Source organism: Sinocyclocheilus rhinocerous, unplaced genomic scaffold (assembly GCF_001515625.1).
Source record: "Sinocyclocheilus rhinocerous isolate Xijiao unplaced genomic scaffold, SAMN03320098_v1.1 scaffold1904, whole genome shotgun sequence".
In the NCBI taxonomy this organism is placed as follows: domain Eukaryota; kingdom Metazoa; phylum Chordata; class Actinopteri; order Cypriniformes; family Cyprinidae; genus Sinocyclocheilus; species Sinocyclocheilus rhinocerous.
The window spans coordinates 53,838-72,524 of NW_015623687.1; the positions used below are offsets into that span (position 1 = coordinate 53,838).

Genomic DNA, 18,687 nt, shown 5'->3' on the forward strand with positions numbered 1-18,687 from the left:
GTAATGCTAACAGCATGCTAGTTACTTGCTAATCATGCTAACAACATGCTAGTTACTTGTTAATCATGCTAGCAAAATGCTAGTAGCATGCTAATCATGCTAGCAACATGCTAGTTACTTGTTAATCATGCTAGCAAAATGCTAATAGAATGCTAATCATGCTAGCAACATGATAATGAAGAGGAAAGTGGTTTGAGAGCAAGTTACCATTTGTTATGAAGTCAAACATTAAATGCATACATGGATACATATGTGTGTGCTACTTATAGGCCTAATTACACAAGAAAAAGTAAATGTCCTCGACAAAAACATATTTGCAGGTTTGAACAGCAGGAAGTTTAACTGTTCTGAGATCAGGATCTGTTTGATGTGGTATGGGTTTGAGATTCCTAATGAAAACCAGCTCTGACTCCAAACCTCTTCGACCCTCCCTCTTCTCTCTCTCTCTCTCTCTCTCTCTCTCTCTGTCTCATATTTCTCCAGTCAGGCTCGGCGCTGGGTTCTTCTAACATCTAATGGTTTTCCGTGGATTGCTGCATGGTCTCCTGTGGGAGCAGTAACTCCTGCTCTTATATGAATCTGCTGCTGAAGCACGACTGTTTCAGATGTTTCTCCAGTGCCAATGGATGTCGTCGGACTACAATCTTAAAGATCTGGATAAAAGAGAAACTTCATGTGTGATTAATCGGAGAAAGGAAGATGCTGAAGAAAAATCGCTTGCATTCTTTGGGAATAATGGCTGTGTGTCTGCTGCTGCTGCTGCTGCTGCTGCTGATGCTGTTTGGTGAGTGTTTCATTTCATCTTTGTTTAGGGTTAGAGATTTAATAAGAATGTGAAAATACTATGAATCTGCGAATAGAATATAAATATCGTCATTAAGAAGTAAAAATACCAACAAAAATGTCGTTGTGCAGTCTGTCAGTCAACATTTTTAATAAAACTAAAGTCATTTTCAAATCTATTGCCAAAGAATAAAGGTTAAAAACATTTATATTAGTTACAACTTTAACTTTAAACAAGTTGTAGTTGTTGCTTTAACTTATTCAAAATGCATTGGCTAGAAAGTGCACTTTGCTTTACCTTGAAAAACAGGTTTTCATCTCAATTCAGCAGCATTTGAACATTTTATCAAATTAAAGATGAAATTAGAATAGATCAGACTTTATGCTAATGGAAAGTGTTAAATCAAAATAGTTTCATAAAACGTTAAAAACTGTAATAGAGTTTGATCTGTTGTGAAAATCAACAAAGTCTGTCAAAACACTTCTGTAGATTCTGTAGAAAATTAATTAAGTTTAGTTTTATGGACATTAATTGATGAACTCTTAATGTCAGAAATGAACATTTCTTATAAAGTTGAAATATTTGCCTCCTGGAATTGATTTTCAAGGTCATTTCTGTGCTTCATATTAGTCTCTAGAGGCAATAAAGTCTAGAAAAGAATGTTATGAAATACATGACATGTTGCATAACAGCTATAAAAACAGAAGAACTCACCGCTTTGCCCTAAAATTGTAAATCTAAGGTGCATTTTTGTCACTTCTGGTTATTTTCTAAGCCTGTGGATGAACAGAAGAACAGAGAATGTAGGAATATAATAACATAAAAAGATATAGTGAATGTTCTCTAAGCTCGACCAGAACCACACTTGATCACATACAGAGAATGAGCAGAATCTCTTAAAGGGACAGTTCACTCACAAATATCACCTTTTCACCATCATATTTTGAAAAATGTCTTTTCGTGTCCATATAATGAAAGTCATTGGGGTCCAATGTCATTTAGACCCCAAAGATCTTCAAAATATCTTGTTTCGTGTTCCCCAGAAGAAAGTCGTCCAGGTTTGAATGACATGATGATGATGAGATTAACATTTTTGGATGAACTGTCCCTTTAATTAAACTAAACTGCAGAAACGATTCATTTTTACTTTGCATTTATTGATTTAGCAGATGCTTTTATCCAAAGTGACTTACAAATTAGTACAAATGATGAACATCCACATGTGACGGTCAACATTTACATCTATCAAAAACTTGGTTCATCCTGAAATAAGACAATTTGGAGGAAATAGGATAGATAGTGTTCTTAAACAGCAGCAGAAATTGACATAAGATGTTGGCACAGAAAATCGCCTAAAGGTTTATAACATTATCTGTAAAAAAAAAGACATAATAAATTAAAAAAAGGACCCCTTTAAGATGAGTTTGAAACAGTTAATTAAGTTCAGCTTTATGTATATAGTTTTATGTTATGTAACTACAGAAATTAAATTTAATTACACATTAATAAGTGTCAATATTTGTCTGCTGAATTGATTTTCAGGGTCATTTTTATACCATAAATATATGCTTTATCTAGACATTTTATGTATGTAAATTGGAAAAAAAAAATTTTAAAACATTATCTAAAAAAATAAATAAATGTAAACAAGAGTGTGATACCTTTAAGATGACATAATGTCCCTGTTTGAGACAGTTAAAAGTTAATTTTGAAACAGTTGCAACAAGTGTAACAACAGTGTCAAAAACAAACATTTCTTATTAAGTGTCACAATTTGCCCTCTTGAATCAAATTTTTGTTTATTTAGTTTTGCAAACTTGGTCTAAAGGTTAGGTATATGAGTGAATGGCTTCACTAAGTGGGACTTGAGTATCACTTTTAGTGTAATTTTAAAAAACTGTAACTACATGTCTGTAAATTAACTCAAATTATATAGCATTATCTGGAACAAAAATGTACAAAAAAAATATGATATGACCCCTTTAAGATGACATAATTACGCAGTTTGAAATAGTTAATTAAGTTCAGTTTTATATATGTAATTTTATGTAAAGTGACAAGTCTCAGAAATAAACATTTCTCATTAAGTCCCTATTTTTGCCTCCTGAATTAAATTTCAAGGTCATTTTTACACTTTATGTAATCTGCATATTGTCTGTAAATTGGCTAAAAAACATTATCTGGGAAAAAATAAATAATAAATGTAAAAAAAAAAAAAACTGTGATATGGCCCCTTTAAGATGACATAATTACACAGTTTAAAACAGTCCGTTTTTATGTATGTTATGTTATGTTATGTTATGTTATGTTATGTTATATGTTATATGTTGTTATGTTATGTTATGTTATGTTATGTTTTGTTTTGTTTGTTATGCTATGTTATGTTATGTTATGTTATGTTATATGTTGTTATGTTATATGTTGTTATGTTATGTTATGTTTTGTTTGTTATGCTATGTTATGTTATGTTATATTTTGTTTGTTATGTTATGTAATGTTATGTTATGTTATAATATGTTATAATATGTTATGTAATGTTACGTTATAATATGTTATGTTATATTATGTTGTTATGTTATGTTGTTATGTTTTGTTTGTTTTGTTATGTTATGTTATGTTATGTTTTGTTTGTTATGCTATGTTGTTATGTTATATTTTGTTTGTTATGTTATGTAATGTTATGTTATGTTATAATATGTTATGTTATGTTATGTAATGTTGTTATAATATGTTATGTTATATTATGTTATGTTATGTTGTTATGTTTTGTTTGTTTTGTTATGTTATGTTATATTTTGTTTGTTATGTTATGTTATAATATGTTGTTATGTTTTGTTATGTTATGTTGTGTTATGTTATGTGTTGTTATATGTTATGTTATTTTATGTTATGTTGTTATGTTATGTTATGTTATGTTATGTTATGTTATATTATATTATGTTATGTTATGTTTTGTTCGTTATGTTATGTTATATTTTGTTTGTTATGTTGTTATGTTATGTTATGTTATGTTATGTTATGTTATGTTTTGTTTTGTTTGTTATGCTATGTTATGTTATGTTATGTTATATGTTGTTATGTTATATGTTGTTATGTTATGTTATGTTTTGTTTGTTATGCTATGTTATGTTATGTTATGTTATATGTTGTTATGTTATATGTTGTTATGTTATGTTTATGTTATGTTGTTATGTTATATTATATTATATGTTATTTTGTTATGTTGTGTTATGTTGTGTTATGTTTGTTATGTTATGTTATATTTTGTTTGTTATGTTGTTATGTTATTTTATGTTATGTTATGTTATGTTATATATTATGTTATGTTTTGTTTGTTATGTTATGTTATATGTTGTTTGTTATGTTGTTATGTTATTTTATGTTATGTTATGTTATGTTATATATTATGTTATGTTTTGTTTGTTATGTTATGTTATATGTTGTTTGTTATGTTGTTATGTTATTTTATGTTATGTTATGTTATGTCATATGTTATGTTATATGTTATGTTGTGTTGCGTTGTGTTATGTTATGTTATGTTATGTTATGTTATGTTATACCATTTTTTCAGAACTGATCCTGATCCGATACCAAAAGTTCTGAGTATCGGAAAATACCGATAACGATCCGATATCAGCACAGTTTTTTTAATTTAATTTATATACCTCAGTGTGTGTTGACCTGATCATCACTCTTTTGTGTATTACACACAATCTACTATATATAGACAACTTCATTATAAAGAAAAATAGCAAATTAAAAAATATATAATCATAATCTATGAGAAAAATACTATTCAGCAGCAAAAGCTACACTACAAAAATGATGAGTTCACAATGATTTTATAAAATCTAAACATTTAGAGAAAAAAACATTAAGTGGGAGAAAAAATAAAAGTAAATAGGTGTAATCTGGTAAAATGTTACACATTGCTCTTTGTATTGTAATATACATTCATGAAAAACAAGTAAATATAATTATATATAAATATATGCAATAAATTAAATACATTTATTTTACATCTATAGCACAGTAATGAGACAGCAACATATGATAGATAAGACAGAACAAGAAAGGATATTAACAATCTTTCATTGCGCAAAAGTATTATAACATGAAAGGCTCCAATACAGAGCGGCACAAAGCGCTTATGCTTATGTTCATCCTCGCAGCGCTCCGCATAGAAAAGTTCAAAACACAAAGGGAAGAGACATTATGCGCAGTGTATTATATCTGTGCGATAGTTTATTGAGCATTTTCTTTTGACAGTTTTAAATTTCAGTTACAGTGCGCGTGAAGAACAATTCATAGTGCTCTGTACGCAAGTGTTGTGATCTCTAACACCCGGTAGAAAGTAACATGATTTAGAATTAGCAATAAACTGCAGCAAGATAAAAATCATTTTATGCAAAACCGTTGATGTTTATCTGCAGATCAAGTATAATAATAGAAACATTGTATCATCCTTGAGGGAGTTTCGTCGTCTTGACTGTCGTAACCGAACGTGACATGCAGTTTGAATGCTGAATGGAGGATGACTGACAGCCGCAGCGGAGAGAAGAGTTTACGTGAACTTGAATTTAATGACTTAAATACTCATCTGTACCTCACATTAAACTATGGAACGGTCTCAGAACACTTGAAATATAGTGCACGGAAACTTTATGGTGCTTTATAATGTTTTTGTGCCTTTCGTGGGGCTTAACAAAAACACGGATTTGGATCGGTCTCGTCTGACCAATACCCCGATCCAGCAGAAAATGCCAGTATCAGAGCCGATACCGATCCTGAATATCGGATCGGCGCACCCCTATTATGTTATGTTATGTTATGTTATATGTAATGTTATGTAACAGCAGTGTCTTTTTAACTACATAGTGTCTGTAAATTGGCTAAAATTATATAAAATCTGGGAAAAGTAAATAATTAATGTAGAAAAGTAAGGATCTTATGCACCAAACTACTTGAGAGAAAATAATCATTTAGCTGAAGGTCCAGGGCTGCGTTTCCCAAAAGCATCATAAGCCTAAACTGATCGTAGCTCCATTGGTTTCAATGGGTCTATGATGTACTTAAGCTTACAATGTTTTTGGGAAACGCAGCCCAGATCGGAGACTATTATCCTCCTCTAAATGCATGTGCTGTAATCTCATGTTCCAGTCTATTATTATCCACATCAAACCATATCCTCCTTTGAATCATGCCTCCATTAAAACATCTAGAAGCTCATAAACTTGTATATATAATCAGAATTAACGAGAGGGCAGTTGAAGCGTGTGGTAAAGCGCTTTGAGATGGAGTGTTTGTCTGTTAGCTCACCCATGGACTTCGTCCAGCTGGAAATGTTCTCCATTGAGATACAGTAGAAAAGCAGCACTGGGAACCAAACGCACTCGACGTTTGGCTTCAGCATTAACGACAGAAGCATCGAAATACTCATGAATTAGTGTGAGAAAAAAGTCAGTTCATTGATCCCACTGAAAAATATGAAAAACAAAAATAGTTTTAGTGATGCATTAGAATTCAGAAGACTTCAGGAACAAACAAAATGCATTAATTTAAAAGTGTGGAGTTTGATGATTTTGAAAGAAGACTCTTCTGCTCACCAAAGCTGCATTTATTTGATCAAAAATACAGTAAAAACAGTAAAATTGTGACATATTATTATAATTTAAAACAGCTGTTTTCTATGTGAATATGTGTTAAACTGTAATTTATTTCTGTGATCAAAGCTGTATTTTCAGCATCATTACTCCAGTCTTCAGTGTCACATGATCTTTAGAAATCATTTGCTGCTCAAAAAACATTTCTGATTATTATCAATGTTGAAAACCGTTCATATTTTTGTGGAAACTGATACATTTTATATTTCAGGATTCACAGATGAACAGAAAGTTCAAAAGAATAGCATTTATTTGAAATCTTTTGTAACATTATAAATGTCTTTACTCTCACTTTTGATCAATTTAATGCATCCTTGATGAATAAATGTATTCATTTCTTTCAAGAAACGGTAGTGTATATGCCATTTATTTGTTTAGTTGGTAGAGAATAATTCACAGAACAGATAAAGCGGTTTAAATGGCACATTTAGTCATTTAGCAGATGCTTTTATCCAAAGCGACATACAAATGAGGACAAAAGAAGCAATCAAAATCAACAAAAGAGCAATAATACACAAGTGCTATAACAAGTCTCTCTTAGCTTAACACAATACATGTAGCAAGGTTTTTTTTTATATTATATAATAAATAAAAAGAAAACAAATAGATAGAATACAAAAAGATTAGAAAAGCTAGTATTAGTTTTTTTTAAAGAATAGAATTAGAGTAGAGAGTGCTAGAGTTAGAGGGTCAAATAAAGATGGAATACATATATACATACATTTGTCATTCATGTTATCACAAATACTGGGATGAAAATTTATAGTTCAGATATAAAAACTGGTGTCTATGGTAGCGATCAAAATAGAGCAAATCCCGCTTACTAACGTTCATGTCCATTACATTGTGACTGTTAAAAAATGTATTGGCAATTGAATCATTCATTCAAGAGATTTGTTCAAATACGCTGATTCATCCAGTAATGAAACAAGTGAAGTATTTATGAGTGAGTCATTGAATCATTCATTCAAGAGATTTGTTCAAATACGCTGATTCATCCAGTAATGAAACAAGTGAAGTATTTATGAGTGAGTCATTGAATCATTCATTCAAGAGATTTGTTCAAATACGCTGATTCATCCAGTAATGAAACAAGTGAAGTATTTATGAGTGAGTCATTGAATCATTCATTCAAGAGATTTGTTCAAATACGCTGATTCATCCAGTAATGAAACAAGTGAAGTATTTATGAGTGAGTCATTGAATCATTCATTCAAGAGATTTGTTCAAATACGCTGATTCATCCAGTAATGAAACAAGTGAAGTATTTTTGACTGAGTCATTGAATCATTCATTCAAACCACTTTTTTATACTTTTAATATTAAAAAATTGGTGTATTACAGTTTTTCTCGATTGGTGACACTACAACTGATTTATTAGGCACAATTTTTTTCAGTTCAAAGACACATTTCACCTGAAGTTTGCACAAGTTGGTGTGTAGTTTTGAGATTGTGTTTATAGTTGTGAGAAAATGGTGAATTCTTTCATGAATTGAACTGTAAATATATTATATTATAAATACATATATATTAAAATGTTTAATAATTCATTCAAATTAATTAAACACTCTTAAATAGACTGCAGCAATAATATTTTGTCACACATTATTTTGTTTAGTTCAGAATCGTGGGGCAATCATGATCTCTATTAGAGACGTGATTCTCAGTGTATCCAGAATCGTGCAGCTCTACTCTGATATGAGTGAAGCACTGGAGCGTTACTAATGTTTCCAGCTGGAGAACACAGTGTTGTGTTATGATCCGTAAAGATAAACGCAGCCAAACACTCGTACAAATAAAGGCTTTTCATTGGCATCCGTGGAACTGCTAAAGAGTCTTTAAAGTGGAAAAAGATTCTTTGGATTTTTAAATGTTCTTCATACTGAGAAATAAATGTTTTTTTTTAAGAACTGATCACTGAAATTAAGATTATTTATTATTTTATCAATATTATTTATAAAATAATAAACAGGATTTTAATTATAAATAATTATATTATTTTTATATTACATGGAAGTTTGTTTCTGCCATGGGATAAAAGAATGTGACTTTTTTTTCTCACATCAGCCTTTTTCTTCTTCTTGCAATTCTGAGAATTTTTGAGAACTGCAAGAAAAAAGAATTTTGATATATAAGCTTAGAATTGTGAAATTAAAAAAATCACAATTACCTTTTTCATTTTTTTATTTTTTTGGTGGAAACAAAAAAAATGGCAAGATATGAACTCTTATAAGAATATAAAAGCTTATAAGTACTAAGCAATTATACCTTTTCATTTTTGAATTCCTTGCCAGAACCGAAGCTTCAATAACATTATATTATATTATTATCTGTGAGAGTGAAGGTAGATGGTGGATATTCTGACAAATCATCATTTCAGCTTTGTTTGTTTGAAATGCTTTTCTGCAGTTATTTTGGCTCGCTCTCTGTTCTTCTCACAAATGAAGTTTGCTGCTCTGTGAATGTATTTGCTGGAGTTTGTGTGGCAGTAATGCAGAGGTTTTTCTGCTTTCATCTGGTGGCCTCATGCAGCTCCTGATCGCCGGCCAGAAATGTGTTTGCTGTTATCCAGCCATCAGCTTCATTTGCTCCAAGTGTCATTATATGAAATCTGAAAATGAATTATAATAGCTGATCTCAGTCCAGCAGCGGCTCGTTCCCACATTCATTAAAGCGCTTTCTATCCTCTAATGTTCATCTGATACGAGTGTCTGCTTCATTCTGCACTTAATTCTACACTCTTAAAAATAAAGGTGCTTCACAGCGATGCCATAGAAGAGACATTTTTGAAGCATTCAGTCAAAGAACATCTCTTTCTTAGCTTTTTATAATCTGAAGAACCTTCTTTCACCACAAAAAAACACCTTTTGTGAAACAGAAAGGTTAAAGGTTCTTTATGGAAGCATTTAGACAAAAAAGGTTCTTCTATGGCATCACTGTGAAGCACCTTTATTTTTAAGAGCGTATCATTTCTATCATTGAATTGTGATCATGTGATCTAAACATTGTGTAGAAATCTTTAAAACCAAGTATCAATACGGTGTTTACGTGCAGATCTTTTGACATTCATGTGTGTGTGTTTCTGGATAATTTGTGTATGAACCCTTCGTAAATTCAGTTTCAGTGCGAACATGAACTGAAAAGACAGTTGGGCAATTATTAGTTTGAAGGTCAGTTAAGTCTTGTGTCTTGTGAAAGGTCAGACCATTGATATTACCTGAGAAGCTAAAGTAAACAGACTAGAAAACATACGAGCACAGTTCAGCTTTAACTTGATGTTCTGCTGTTTTGTGTTCATCTGCTGTTTTTACAGTACATTGACTATCACTCTATATAGACTAACACAATCACATACAGCAATACATAATACAATCACAGTTTAGAGCCAGATTTGTGTTTCTATGTGTGAAATTTAGCTGGCGGGAAACACAGCTTCATTAAGTTTGTTGTTAAGGTGTTGCTGATTTTCTGAGTGGTTGGTTGCTGGGATATTATTGATAGATTATGGATTTGGAAGGAACAGGGATTTACATGTGTGTACAGTCAGTGTTGGGAAGTAACTAGTTACATGTAACCAGTGCTGGGGGTAATGCATTACAAGTAACGCGAGTTATGTAATCAGATTACTTTTTCCAAGTAACTAGTAAAACGCATTACTTTTTAATTTACAAGAGAATATCGGAGTTACTTTTTCAAATAAGTAATGCAAGTTACTTTTTTTTTCCAATTTATTGAGTGACAGCTCTGGTGTTGCCATGGTGACAGAAATCAGAAGATGTTACTGTAGTTCTAAAATAAATATGAATATGCATTAATTCATCTCACTCACAAAAACAAAACAAAACACATATTCAGTATTCCTCAAAATGAATAAAAGTAATGCAACTCAGAATATGTCGCAAACCTGCAATAATTAAATGTTAAACAACACAAATATCCTTTATGTATTTAATCCCATTCTATTAACCAATGTACTCGATGATCCAGTTCAACTATACTAATAAGCACAAATTACTCTAGACAAAAAAAAGTGTGTTGAGATGTCTTCTTCTGCACTGTGTAATTAAATTACAGTTATGTATGAAAATGTTAACGATTACAAATGGGGTTACATCTGATTTTCACACACACACACACACACACACACACACACACACACACACATACAGATTTAATTGATTTCTTTCATAAATTGCAGTGACTGCTCTAAAATATGAGACACCAGGAGTTTAGTACACATGCTTATTTGATAACTGTTTTATTTCCTATATATGGGTTTATGCATATGTTTTATTTTTTAAGATGAGCTGTTTTTTCCAAGGCATTGTTAGATGCCAGTGTTTCCAGTCATCCTGTATCATAGCTATTAAACTATATCTTGAGATGAATTTAAATCAGTATTTAACCTCAGAATGATCTCAAAGTATAAGTCTGATTTTGTGGCAGCTGTGCTTTAAAATTCAATTATTATAATCTTAATTCTAGTGATAAAGGATTCTGAAAGTCTGACAGTAATCAGTGTTGAGCACATACTTTAAGGTTAGCCCGGCCTGCTTTACATGTTTGAAAATGATTAACAGTTGAAAACATTAGAAATTTAGAAAAGTAATCAAATGTAATCAGTTACATTACTTTAATAAAGTAATTGAAATAGTTAAACTACTTGTCACATTTTAGACAGGGTAACTTGTAATCTTTAAACTGTTACATTTCCAAAGTAACCTTCCCAGCAGCACTGTGTAGAGTAATGAGCCGAATGAGCAGATGTTAACGCTGTGTTTGCTGTCTGATCTGATCTGGTCAGGTTGTGTGAGGGCCTCGTCTCCTCGTCTGGCTCTAGAGAAGAGTCTCGTCTGGCCGTCCAAAGACATACAGTGTGTGCACCTGCTCAAACACCTGCAGAACAGGGCCCGCGTCACCGTCCAGATGCCACCCAACATCCAGGGGCACTGGGTCTCCACCAGGTGTGTGTTTGTGTGTGTGTGTGTGTGTGTTAGTGTTTTTTTTACTTTAGAAAACTTTTACTTCACATTTCACATTTCATGTTAAATATCATTTAATACTTAATTACATTAGAAATATAGTACTTTCTTACTTTTACTCAAGTAAAAGTAATTCAAATATTTACTTGAGTACAAGAAAGTACTACAATTTTTAATGTTCATAAGTATTAAAGATAAAAAAACAACAACTTTTATTTATGAAATGTAGTGCAGTAAAAAGTACAACATTATGCTTTGGAAGTAAAAGTTTTCCAAAGAGAAAAACTGATAAACTACAGATACTTTTTAAATATACTTGAGTAATGTAAACATACTTCACTACTGTACATCTCTGAAAATAAGTTATGCAATTTTTTTTATTTTATAAACTATTATTTAAAATGATCCTTTTTTATTGTTTTATAATACAGCAATAATCCCCGTGAAGCCGTGGTTTACAGTGAATTTATAACATCACGTCATGCCTAAAACCCCCTTAGCTGTTATAAATTCCCTGTAAACCACTGCTTCACGGGGCTTAGTTCTTTTATAAAACGGTTATTCCATATACGTAGTAAGGTTTCACAAAATAAAACAGAGCAAATAAAGTGTAATGATATTAATAAAAACAGTATTCTTCCACCAAACAATGTAGTTCCTCAGAAACAGTTGTGGTTGAAACAAAGTGGTTGCCGAGCAACAGACAAATGTAAACAAAGTTGTGTTACTTTGTAGAGTCATTTACAACAGCTTTGAACGCGGCTCAGCCAATCAGAATCAAGCACCGGAACTCTCCGCTTTATAAATCCTATTTAATCTTTTAATATTTTTCCTTGATATCTGATGAGTTAATGATGACTGATTTGTGTTTTGAGGACAGCTGCAGTAATAAATCCGTGTGTTTTATCTGGCAGCTGTGAGGTGCGTCCCGGTCCGGAGTTCCTCACTCGCTCGTACCGTTTCTTCCACAACAACACGTTTAAGGCGCTTCAGTTCTACTACGCAGACAACCACTGCTCCACGCCGAGCTACAGTGTGCAGGTGCGGGGCCGTCTGCGTCTGCGCCAGCCGTCCTGGATCGTCCGAGGCGGCACCGAGGCCGACTATCAGATCCACAGCATGCGTCTGGTGTGTCACTCAGCGTCTGCGGCCCGAGAGCTCGGCTGCGCTTCTTGGCAGCCCAACATCAGCTATGAGCTGTGGAGCGGCTGCGGCTGCGTCTGCGCACTGAACGTCTCCATGCACGAGCTGCAGCTGCTGCGGCTGGAGAAGCAGTATCTGCATCACAGTCTGGATCAGCTGCTGGAGGAGCTTTACCTGGGAGACATTCACACCGAAGCGGCGCAGAGGATGCTCTACAGACCCTCCAGCTACCAGCCCGCGCTGCAGAACACACAGGTGACAGCATCACATGCTTTGATTTCCTGAGCCTTGTCTGAAACCGTATGTGACCCAAAACCAGTCACAAGGGTCAATTTTTTGAAATTGAGATTTATGCATTATTTATAAATAAGCTTTCCATTGATGTATGGTTTGTTAGGATAGGACAATATTTGGTCGAGATACAACTATTTGAAAATCTGGAATTGAAGTATATGTAATTAGCCAGCATTAAGACTTTTTTAAGTGATATGGGTTTTTGAAAGGCAGATGCAGATTTCTGAGCTCTTGAGAGCAGCATAGCTGATATAACACGAAGAACCTTTCACATCCATAGAAGAAGGTAGATTATTAAAATGCTCATAACACTAAGAAAAAATTATTGGGGAATCAGAAATGGTTCTTCTATGGCATTGTTACACAAACCCACTTTTGGAACCTTTCTTTAAGGTTTTTGCATTTTTTTATAAATATTATTTAATATTAGTATTATTTATTCTTGTATAAACAATATTTACTATTAGTATTAATTATTAAATAAAATATGTAGTCTTATTATTATTATGTATTTAAATGTATTATTATATTATTTTATTGTTGTTATGTAATTATATTATTATTTTTATTATTTAATATCATTGTGTATTATTTTATATTAGTAGTATTTGTTATCATATCAATTATTATTATTTTTATATTTTTTGATTAAATTTAATATTAGTTTTATTTAATAGTGCATAAAATATTTAATATTATTATTGTTTATTATTTGACAAAAATATTAAGTCAATATTATTTAGTATTATATTAAACATTTAATATGTATTATTTATTATATTAGTAGTAGTAGTAGTATTTAATAGTGCATAAAATATTTAATATTATTTGTATTTATTATTTTATAAAATATAAATATTTTTTTTTCAAATAGTATATATGTTTATTTATTCATGAATTTTTATTTATTAGTTTTATTTTTATTCATTTGAGCTATTTTAGTACTTAAACTAAAAAAATGAGAAATATTGCCTAGGCAGCTAGCTAAAAAAAAAAAAAAATAGTTTATTAAGTTTAATAAGTTCTTTTATATTTTATTTCAGTTAATGTTTATGTACAACAGAAACATTTTTTTTATGGTTTTAGTTTTAGTTGACAATAACCCTGCCTCTTAACAAGTGAATTTGTAAACATCCTTAAAAGAAAATAAAGTATATAGCACAGTCCTGTGTTTTTTTTTGTTTGTTTGTTTTTTTGTTTTTACATCAAAATGTAAGTCTTTTTTAAAATCAATTCACAAAAACATCAGATGTGTTGATGTCCTCCTTCCACTAGTGGATCTAGTCGAGTCGTGTACACTAAAGCTAATACGTGTTCTCTCTGCTGGAGCTCATGGAGATCTGAGTGGGTTTGTTTTCTCGAGTGCTGAGATGTATGAGCTGTTGTGAATGAGCTGTGCTTTAAGTGCTGCGTGTCTGTGTTTACGTCTCAGACGGACCGAGGCTTTCTCTCCTCTCCTCGGGATGTGAGGTGAAATGTTTAGCTTTCTGCTCGAATGCTCCTTCATTTGGCAAAGCTTTACAGCGAGACTCGCAATAACAATAATAAAGATAAAAGAGAAGACGGCCGGCCTCGCTCTCATCTGACACCAAGCAAAGCTCATTCTGGATGAAATACTGTCACAGCACACAGCACTCGGCTTTGAGTAAATATGTGTCCCTGCAGCACAAAAGCAGTGTTAAGTCGCTGGGGTATATTTGTAGCAATAGCCAACAATACATTGTATGGGTCAAAATTATACATTTCTCTTTTATGCCAAAAATCATTAGGATATTAAGTAAAGATCATGTTCCATGAAGATATTTTGTAAATCTCCTACCGTAAATATATCAAAACTTAATTTTTGATTAGTAATATGCATTGCTAAGAACTTCATTTGAACAACTTTAAAGATGATTTTCTCAATATTTAGATTTTTTTGCACCCTCAGATTCCAGATTTTCAAATATTGTCCTATCCTAACAAACCATACATCAATGGAAATATTATTTATACACACTTATGACTGGTTTTAAGCTCCAGGGTCACATATCAGGATCAGTCTCGGGTTTTCTCTCAGTAAGAGTCAGAGCCGAAGAACAGAGCAAAACAAGTCTAGAAAGATGAAGAGAGCGTCTGAATGATGCACAAAATAACAGATGGTTTTGTTCTTCTGTCGTTTAGAAGCAGCTCTATCTGAAACAGTGGATGATATTAATATTGATTATAGAGCAGTGTGGAAAAGTCATTACACAGAAATGTGTGTAAACTAGTGCTTCACAGACAGAACTACTGTAAACATAAAGTTCTGCTTCTGGAGATCTAGTTTACATGCTGCTAATCGCCTTGAACTAAACTCTTCTAATGATTTACGGCTGCTAAACACATCCAGATGATTACGTTCAGACCGGATTTTTAATGTTTTTGAAAGAAGTCTCTTCTGCTCACCAGGGCTGCGTTTATTTAATCAAAAACACAGTAAAAATGTAATGGGGCTAGAATACAAACTGTCACTTATTGGAGTAGTATAGCCCAAGCTTTAAAAGAATTGTTTTAAATTGGTAATGCATTATTCTGTGTGGTAATTTGCTGCCGGGGTTTATTTGTATGTTTCTTTTAAGTTACCCTGAAGTATTAATTACTTACTGTACTTGTGTCCTTTGTGTGTTTTGTTCTTTTTTCTTTTTCTTGGTATTTATGCTGTCATCCAACATTTGTAATGTTATTATTTCAAAAAAATAAAAAAATTAAAAAAAATACAGTAAAAATTGTTTAAAAATATTAGAATCTATAACAGCTGTTTTCTATGTGAATATCTGTTAAACTGTAATTTATTTCTGTGATGCGCAGCTGTATTTTCAGCATCATTACTGCAGTCTTCAGTGTCACACGATCTTCAGAAATCATTCTAATATGCTGATTTGCTGCTCAAGAAACATTTCTGATTATTATCAATGTTGAACACAGTTGTGCTGCACAATATTTTTGTATGACAATAACTGTCATACATTACCATTCAAGAGTTTGAGGTAAGAAATTAATACTTTTATTCATCAACGATGCATTAAATTGATCAAAAGTGACAGTAAAGACATCTATAAAATGACAAAAAAAATTTGATTTCAAATAAATGCTGTTCTTTTGAACTGTATGTTTGATCACATAAATGCTGCTTTGGTGAGCAGATGAGACTATCAAAAACATTAAAAAATCATCATTATTCCAGGCGATTGATCAGTTTTTGTGTGAGATTCAGTAAACTCACGCATCTATGCGATATTCACAGAATTCACACATGAGCCTTTCCTTTGCATTTTCTGGCTTTTTAGTTTTTTAAGCTGCATGGAATAAAACTCTTGGTCATGAAATCAGATGGTAAAAGTGTGTGAAATTGAGTACCAATTACTAGTATGTTAATGTCAACAAACAGAATTAGTGGACATCATTCAAATGTAATGCTTTTGTAAAAGAAGCTTTAAACAGAGAAGCAACAGCTCTTTTACGAGAGGACACGCTGCTTTGTTTAACTGCTTGCTTTTGTGACACAAACCAGCTTCGCTCGTAAAAATGTAAATATAGCCAAAAAGGCGTCATGTACGTCATAGTAACATTTCACTTTTTACAGTATTGATGTGCTTTTAATTATGAATATAAAGTATACTGTACAAAAATATGTGAGCAAACTCAGTTGAGAATGTATCGTTTACGTTTTTCTTAAAATTTAAATAAATACAATCAATTGAAATAAAAATAGATAAATATATAAAAAATTTTACAGTTTGAATATATAATTTAAAGTTTTTGAAGTTTGAATGTATCATTTATTGTTTGACAATTTGAATATTTAATTTATACTGAATATATGATGTAGATTTTTTGAATATATAATTTACAGTTTTGTCTATTTTTATAGTTTAGATCTTTTACAGTTACTATATTTTAAACATGTTTTGCAGCTAATATATTTAACACTGAATATGTCATTTATAGTTTTTGTATTATTGTTTTTACAGTTTGAATATATGATTTACAACTTGAATGTATCATTTATGGTTTAAATAAATAATTTACACTTTGAATGTATCATTTAACATTTTTACAGTTTAAATGTATCATTTAGAGTTCTTACAGTTTGAACGTATCATTATCAGTTTGAATATAAAAGTTACACTTTGAATGTATCATTTCTGGTTTGAATGTATCATTTCTGGTTTGAATGTATCATTTAAATGTATCATATACTTGACTTTGACCTGTCTCTGATTCGTCTGCTTTCACCTCAAAATAGATGCTGCTAAAACACATGCATATATTTAAATAAATATATATATAAATATTATAAATATATATATTTTGTTTTTTTTACCTTTTTCTTTTACCTTTTTTGGAGATGAAGTCCATAAACAGTAAATATAATACAGTACCATAAAACATGTTATTTGTATATTTCATTGCATTTCAATTCAATATCTTCCAAACATAAAACAACAAAAAAATCCCAATATATGCTATTAGATTGAAAAATAAACAAATGGACCATTAGATTCAAATACAAGCATGCATTAGATGCAGTCGACTGTTAAGAACCAGTTTGACTAACAGTTGCCAAGGAGTAATCAGCCAATACAAATAAATACCTTTTCATAAATTAATTAAAAAAGTGATGACCAGTCTTGAAGAAAAAAATTAATTAGATGAACTTTTTAAGTCTAGTCTAAACAGTTTATGCAACCATGCGTGTGAATGAATGTCACAGATGACAGACAGGAGTGTCACTGAAGCTGATTCTCATGCGATGCGCTTGTGCTTACTGAAGCTCATTATCACGAGTGTTACTGTCTGTCCTCAGAATCAGGATCTCAGCTGCGTGGTCTGTCGAATCATCTCTCGCTCTGACGAGCTTCATCCGCCGGTTCTCCCGCCGCGGCCCGAGCTGACGGTGACCCTGAGGGGCCAGTGGGCTTCCCGCCGCTGCGAGGTCCGGCCCGAGGTCCTGTTCCTCACGCGACACTTCATCTTCCACGACAGCAACCACACCTGGGAGGGTCACTACTATCACTACTCTGACCCGGCCTGCAGACACCCCACCTTCAGCCTGTTCGCCCGCGGACGCTACAGCCGCGGCCTGCGCTCCACACGCGTCATGGGCGGCACTGAGTTTGAGTTCAGAGGTCAGAGTTCAACTCGTTTAACAGCTTGCAAACACACGCCTTGGGTTTTTTATTATGGTTTATTTATTTTTATTATATTAGGTATTAAAAACAAATCTATATCACGATGCAAAAAATAAATAAATGAAAAAAAAACAATCATTATGGTTCTAAACATAAAAGAAATCTACATTTTACCACCAAAACATAGATATTTATTTATAGATATATTTAATTATTTATGTTTCTCTAAAAAATGTTTAAAAAATGTGTATATCACAATGCAAAAAAATCAATAAATACATGCATAAAAATATTAAATCGAAATGGTTCTAATCATAAAAAATCTAAAATCTTTACGGTCTGAAACAGAGATATTTATTATTATTATGTATAAAATTTGTGTGCATCACAATGCAAAAAAATCTCAATGGTTCTAAAAAAAAAATACAATACAAATTTTTAAAATCTTAAATCGTAATGGTTCTAAACAAAATAATTCTAAAATCTTAACAGTCTGAAACATAGATATTTATTTATAGATTTTCATAAATATTTGTTTATATATATATATAAAGCCTATGTTTCGAACCATTAAGGTTTTAAGAGTATACATTTTTAGTTGCTTGCATTGTGATATACACAATTCTCACTCAAAAAAAAAAAATTTACACACACACACGCACACACAC

The 18,687-nt window shown here is 31.8% G+C and overlaps 1 protein-coding gene across 3 annotated transcripts in view; it reads left to right on the forward strand.

Annotated features, from left to right (window-relative positions):
- Positions 1-513: 513 nt before the first annotated feature.
- Positions 514-18,687, forward strand: part of LOC107730577 (protein APCDD1) — a 19,515-nt gene continuing 1,341 nt past the window's right edge. For all 3 annotated transcript variants that reach the window (XR_001638707.1, XM_016541573.1, XM_016541469.1), the window contains exons 1-4: positions 514-784; positions 11,252-11,411; positions 12,344-12,827; positions 17,695-18,016. Coding sequence is in view for 2 of the 3 variants with exons in the window: in XM_016541573.1 (XP_016397059.1) it covers positions 700-784; positions 11,252-11,411; positions 12,344-12,827; positions 17,695-18,016 (1,051 nt within the window). In the remaining variant the exon portion in view is untranslated. The remainder of the gene's footprint in view (positions 785-11,251; positions 11,412-12,343; positions 12,828-17,694; positions 18,017-18,687) is intronic.